This window comes from Pseudorca crassidens, chromosome 20 (genome assembly GCF_039906515.1).
Source record: "Pseudorca crassidens isolate mPseCra1 chromosome 20, mPseCra1.hap1, whole genome shotgun sequence".
Classification (NCBI taxonomy): Eukaryota; Metazoa; Chordata; class Mammalia; order Artiodactyla; family Delphinidae; genus Pseudorca; species Pseudorca crassidens.
The window spans coordinates 14,435,405-14,441,404 of record NC_090315.1 but is presented as its reverse complement, the minus strand read 5'-3'; the positions used below and the strand labels follow the sequence as shown (position 1 = coordinate 14,441,404).

The window sequence follows — 6,000 nt, the reverse complement described above, 5'->3', positions numbered from 1 at the left end:
TGGGACCAGGCCTGTGAGGTGGAACTCTGTTTCCTCATCTGTGAAATGGGGATAACAACAGTTCCCCACTCAGGGTTGGTGTGCAGGCGGATGCTGGAGCGCTTGCGCCGACATGCAGCTCCACACACGTTCTCTATTCTTTCTTTTACCTATAAAATGCCCACAATAGTAGCACCTACGTCGTTAGAGGATGAAATGAACTTGTAAGCGCTTAGGACAGCACCTAGCAAGCAGAAATCTCTCACTGTGGCACTTGTTACTGGTAACCTGTGTGGGACTCTGAGCCTGTGCTTACTGGGGCCGGGTGTGGGACGTGGCACGGGCAGAAAGTGGCTGTGGGTGTCTGGCCCTACAGGTTCCTCTGCCACCCCACTTCCTCTGCACCCCGACCTCCTACCCCTACCATCACTCCAGCCCTCACTCCAAACTCCCTACGACCTCCGAGGGAGGAAGCTTTGGCAGCAGTGCCACCTCCCCCAGCCCAAGGAAGGGATGCAAGGCACCCTGATACCCAGAAGGGGTTGCTTCTTCCCTCTCTGGTGCTATCTCAGTGTCTCCCTGATGTTCCCCATCTCTGTGACTCCCCATCTCAGGCTCCAGGTCTCTCTCTGACCTCCACTGCACCCCCACTATGTTTCCAGAACAGGAAATGTCAGGTCCCAAGGTTGTGTCCCATGTCAGGGCAGAGGAGGAACTGGCAGAGGACCTACCCTCCCAGCCCCCACCCCTTACTGCCTAGCTGACGGGGGTGGGAAGAGGGGGGCTTCATGAATTAACCTCTAATCCTGCCATGTGGGATCTTAAAGAGGTGGATGTGCCCCGGATCCCTGGCATTAGCGCCTTGGTCCCACCCCTCTCCCAGGGCTGGTGTCTGGGTCCTCAACTGGCCCTGGGGAAACTGGGGCAGGAGGCTTGGGAAACGGAGCAGGGCCGGGACCCGGACTTCTACAGTCTGGGAAAAGGAGGCGCTGTGACCTGCACTGCTGGATCTGAGGGAGTCGGGCCTGGGGCCCCAGAGCCTTCCCCCAACACATCCTTCGCTTAAATGCCAGACGAGGCGCTCCGCCCTCTCCCGCCCTGGGTTAACACCGAGCCCTGCAGAGGAGCCGGGGCAGTCGCCCAGACCCGACGGATGGAGGAGGTGCGGGAAGGACCAGCGCTCGGTGGCGGGATGGAGGAACCCTCGAGCACCCAGGAGCTGCCGTCGCCGCCCCCGCCCCCGTCGCCGCCGTCGCCCGCGGCCCCCGAGACCCCCGGGCTCCCGGTGCCTGAGCAGCCGACCGAGGGCTATGCACAGCAGCTGCTGCTACATGAATGGGTGCCGCCGGGAGGGAGCCTGGAGCTGCCCCCGCGCCTCACCTGGAAGCTTCTCTTCCTGCAGCGGCCGCTCTACCGCAACCTGCTCCGCTCTCCCAACCCCGAAGGTGCGGGACAGAAGTCCGCGCGGAGCTGGAGACGTCTCCGCCTTCTTTCCCCAGGCTCACTCACCCAGACCGTCTGTCTCTTCTTTCCGACTGTTTGCTTGTCTCTCTACTCTGTTTCTCCGTCGTTGTCTGTTAGTGTGCCTCTGTCTTTTTATTCCTCTACATCCCTCTCTGTCCCTTTTTGTCATTGTGCCTCTCTCTGTCTCCTTGTGTCTCTTTGTCCCACCTGCGTCTCTGTTTCTTTCTACGTCATGTGTCTCCATCTATCTCTCCCTGTGTCTCTTGGTCTCACTCCGTATCTCTCCCTCCCTCCCTCCGCCCATATTTTATCTCTTTTTCTTGGTGCCTCTCTCTCTGTCCCTCTGTCTCTGTCTCACCACAACGCCCTCCCTCTCCAAGCATTGTCCCTCTGCCCCCAGGACATTCTCAGGGCTCTCCCAGGGCCATGACTCACCACTCACCCCTGCCTGGCTGGTCTGGTCTGGCAGGCAGGGCACTGATTCCTGCTCTTCCAACCTGCCCTGGGGTTAGAAAGTGGGGAGCATTCGGAAGCGGGGCAGCTTCAGCGCGCCTGAGGCTCTGCTTTCCTGCACATTTCAGGCATCAACATTTATGAGCCAGCGCCCCCTACTGGTCCCACACAGCAACCCCTGGAGACTCTGGGTAAGCGCTTTGTGGCTAGCCCGGTGCTGAGGGGCTGGCCCTGGAGAATGGGCACATTCTAATCCTTTGCTCGTCCACCCGCCAGGCAATTTCCGAGGCTGGCACATTAAGACGGAGAAGCTCCAGCAGGGCCTCAGGTGAGTGGCCGGGACCCACGGTGGCCTGCCTGTGATTCCTTGTTCCGGCCTTCCTCGCTGTGAGACCTGGAGAAACAGTCTGCCTCTCTGGGCCCTAGTCTTCTGCTCTGTAAACAGGGTTAGTCATAAGAGCATGCCCATAAAACACACGCCTGGCTCGCTGGGAGTAGCCTGCACATAGTAGGTGTTAAATAAACAGCAGTTAATATTGTTCCTATGCTCAGCCTCTTTCCGTAGGAGGGGGAGGGTCACCCAGGCCACCAGCTATCCGCCATTAAACCAGGCCCTGCTTCTGAACGGTGGGTGGGATGGTGCAACTCAGAAGCTCAGAGTCACAGGCACCTGGGTTGGGATCCCAGCTCTGCCACTTCTTTGCTGCTCGATCTTGACACGTCACTTCCCTTTGTGGGCCTCGGTTTCCCCATCTGCAACACGAGGCTCAGGATGTATTACCTTCAGAGGAGTTCATGGGAACTGAGGCCGTGAAGTAGGCTGAGTGAGCTCTCAGTGCCCTTATGCCGGTACCCTTGACATCACTTCCAGGGTGCAATGATCAGGGTGCCCTGCTTGCTGGGGCCAGGCTGGCCTGGGAGAATCCCGGCAGATGGCAGACCCCGCCTCCCCCGTGCTGTCTCTCACAGCTGGACCGTGAAGCAGCAGAGTGTGGACCTTCTGGCGGAGGGCTTGTGGGAGGAGCTGCTCGACGTTGAGCAGCCAAACATCACAGTCATGGACTGGTATGCGCCTCTGCACCACCGGCTTGCCCAGCCAGGTCGCACACAGGCGCTCCCCGAAGCGCCAGCCTCACGCCATCCTCCCAGAGACCCTCCTGCCGCTGCAGGACCCAGCCCTGCCCACCTCTGTGGCCCCTTCTCTCTGAGTCCGTTCTTGCAGTGTGCCAGCCCAGAGGCTGTTCCTTCTTCCTTGGATGTGGCCACCCTCTTTTCTGGAGGCGAAGTCCCCTGTCTCCTTCAGGAGTCGGTACATGTGGCTCCACCAGGAAGCCTTCCCTTGGCCGCCCCCAGGTTGTGTCAGATGCATTACCCTCCGGGGCCCCGGATTTCCCCTATCTCGGCCCTGACCATTCCTGTTTGTCACTGCCTGGTGACATGTCCACCTCCCCCACCGGACCATGAATCCCATGAGGGTGGGGTGTGGGGTTGTCTTGGTCACTGCTGTGGTGCTAGCACCACCCAGCCCCGGTGCACAAAGTGGGTGCCGGGGAGTGTGTGTTGACAGGCGGCTGAGCCAGGGTTTGGGGCTGGGAGGTAGGGGCAGTGGAGGCAGCTGAAGGCCTGGCCCCCACCCCCAGGTATGAGGACAGCCGACTGGACGTGTGTGTGTATGAGCTGCACGTCTGGCTGCTGGCAGCTGACCGCCGCACAGTCATCGCCCAGCACCACGTGGCCCCCCGGACCTCTGGGAGAGGCCCCCCTGGCCACTGGGTCCAGGTGAGACTCCCTACCCCGTCTGCCACCCGCACACATGCTTTCGCATCCCAAGACCTCACAGAGGGAGGAGAGCAGGGTTTATGGGTCCCTCATAAGAACTTCTTCCTGACCCTGGTGCTGCCCCAGGTGTCCCACGTATTCCGCCAGTACGGCCCTGGCGTCCGCTTTGTCCACTTCCTGCACAAGACCAAGAACCGGATGGAGCGCGGTGGGCTGCTGCGGACGAGGGTGACCGACTCCTCTGTGTCTGTGCAGTTCAGGGAGTGATTGGCTGGCTCCGGGCCCATTCTGACCCCTTGTCATATCCATCCACCCCTTGACACCTCCCTGAGCCCTTAGCATCTTCTTGCTCCTTTATCACTTCTGACGTCTTAGCGTCTCTCTGACCCCGTAGCAGCTCCCTGACCCTTAGAAGTCCCTAACCCTTGGCACCTCCTTGACCCTTAAGCTTACCGTGTTCCCTGAGCACCTCCCTGCTCCCTCTAGACCTTCACGACCCCTCAGCTGCTCTTGGATCACGTACCACCTCCTATGCCCCCGTAATCCTGCCTGACCCTCGGTTTCTCATTTGACATCTTCACACATCTTTGAATGTCTGACTCTCTGGCATTTTCCATGAGGGCAGTGGCCACTTCTTCCTGAGTCAGTGCTTGACAGATAGTAGGGGCTCAATAAATCTTTGCTGACTGAATGAATAAATACATGTGCCCAAGGATGCTGATTATTTCCGTGGTGTTTGATCCTTAGAACTTCACCAAGGGACTTCCCTGGCGGTCCAGTGTTTAAGACTCTGCGCTTCCACTGCAGGGGGCGCAGGTTCGAGCCCTGGTAGGGGAACTAAGATACCACATACCCGTGCGTGGTGGCCAGAAAAAGAAAAAAACTTCACTGTGTTCATTTCCCACTTTCCAACTTGCACATCCTCTAATCCTTGATCCTCCAGTACCTCCGTTGACCTCTGATCTCTTCACATATCCCCAATTTATGGCCTCGTAGCCTCTCCACTTACCTCTTCTCCCATGTCTCTTAACTCAGAATCCCCCCAGATTCCCTTCCTCCTCCAATCCCAAGTTATCATCCCCCAGAGCTGTCCCCCTACTTCTTCTCCCCCCAAGACCCCTCATTTCTCTTCCCTCACTCCTCCAGAGCGCCCAAACCCAGGTACCCATCAAGGGCCCTGCTCCTTGGGAGTAGTAAATTGCAAATTCGAATTTTCAAAAATACACAAATTAGAACTAAAGTATTCTCCATGTGTTGGGTAGAGGGGCAGTGAAAGCACTTCACAACCCATAAGTCCTGGGCTGTGACCAGATTGCAAAACGGACCCTGGCCCTAGCCTGGAGCAGGGTCCTTGAAGGCCTCCTACTGTCCTATTCATAAATCCTGAGGGAGTCTGGAGGTCCCGGCAGGCCTGAACAGCTGGGGGGCATTCAGAGAAGGGCTAGCCATCAAAAAGTGTGGGAAGCATTTCAATGTTTAACAATCAACCGGCAGTACCATGGCATGTCACCCAGATGTCCTGTGTGTGTGGGGGGTGTCCACACCTAAACCCATGTCGGAATCTATGGGTGTGTCCCCATCCACGGCATTGTCCCAAGTATGGGCTGACCCAGGCCTGACCACCCTGCTCTCTCCTCCATCCTGACCCGCATCTGCATGGGCTTGGGTCCCAGGCAGCAATAGATGGCAGACAGGGACAAGTTCATAACAGCTGTATTACAGGGAAGGAAGGGTGGTGGAGGCAGGCGGTGAGCTCTCTTCTGGGTCTTGCGGACTTCAGCAGACCCCACGGACAAGGCCAGGTGAGGGGCTCAGCACTTTGCGGGGGATGGAGATGAGGGATTGCTAAGGTGTCAGTAGCACCTGCCACAGAATCAAAAATTATTACCAGGGGGTGCCAGGTGGGAGGGATTCTAGAAGCCTGAAATGGGGTGGGGTTCCCGGGCTGGACTCCAAGTTCAGGAGCTAGGCATCCTGGCCTGGAAGTTTGGGGCTGGAGGCTCTTGGAGTTCTTGGGGGTAGAGGGACAGGTGGGGTGGTTTTAGAGGGTGCCCTGGCTACATTTAGGGCCCCCAGGTCTGTGAGCTTGGATATGTGAGTCCAGGGTGGGCTCAGGGGCCTCCAAGTTGGGTCTGGGGGCTTCAGAACCTTAACAGGGGCTCTGGAACTGGTTTCTGGGGCCAAGGCTGATCTAGAGGGTCTAGGGGGGTGGAGCATGAGGGCTAGATAGGGTAAATCCTAGAATGAGGTCTGGGGTCTTGAGGTCTGGGTCAGGTTTAGAATCTGGGAGTCCCAGAGTTGGGTCTGAGAGCTCTGGGATCTGAG

At 58.1% G+C, this 6,000-nt stretch overlaps 1 protein-coding gene across 1 annotated transcript; it reads left to right on the top strand.

Annotated features, from left to right (window-relative positions):
- Positions 1-1,132: 1,132 nt before the first annotated feature.
- NCCRP1 (NCCRP1, F-box associated domain containing) lies at positions 1,133-4,301 on the top strand. Its single transcript, XM_067720776.1, has 6 exons — positions 1,133-1,424; positions 2,025-2,087; positions 2,173-2,224; positions 2,866-2,961; positions 3,537-3,675; positions 3,802-4,301. Exons 1-6 carry the CDS (start codon positions 1,133-1,135, stop codon positions 3,940-3,942), a joined length of 783 nt encoding a protein of 260 aa, XP_067576877.1. The 3' UTR covers positions 3,943-4,301.
- Positions 4,302-6,000: the final 1,699 nt, after the last annotated feature.

Coding starts and splice junctions, on each gene's coding strand:
- NCCRP1 (XM_067720776.1), top strand. CDS start 1,133: ATGGAGGAGGTGCGGGAAGGACCAGCGCTCGGTGGCGGGATGGAGGAA. Junction 1,425..2,024: donor CCGCTCTCCCAACCCCGAAG/GTGCGGGACAGA, acceptor TGCACATTTCAG/GCATCAACATTTATGAGCCA. Junction 2,088..2,172: donor GCAACCCCTGGAGACTCTGG/GTAAGCGCTTTG, acceptor TCCACCCGCCAG/GCAATTTCCGAGGCTGGCAC.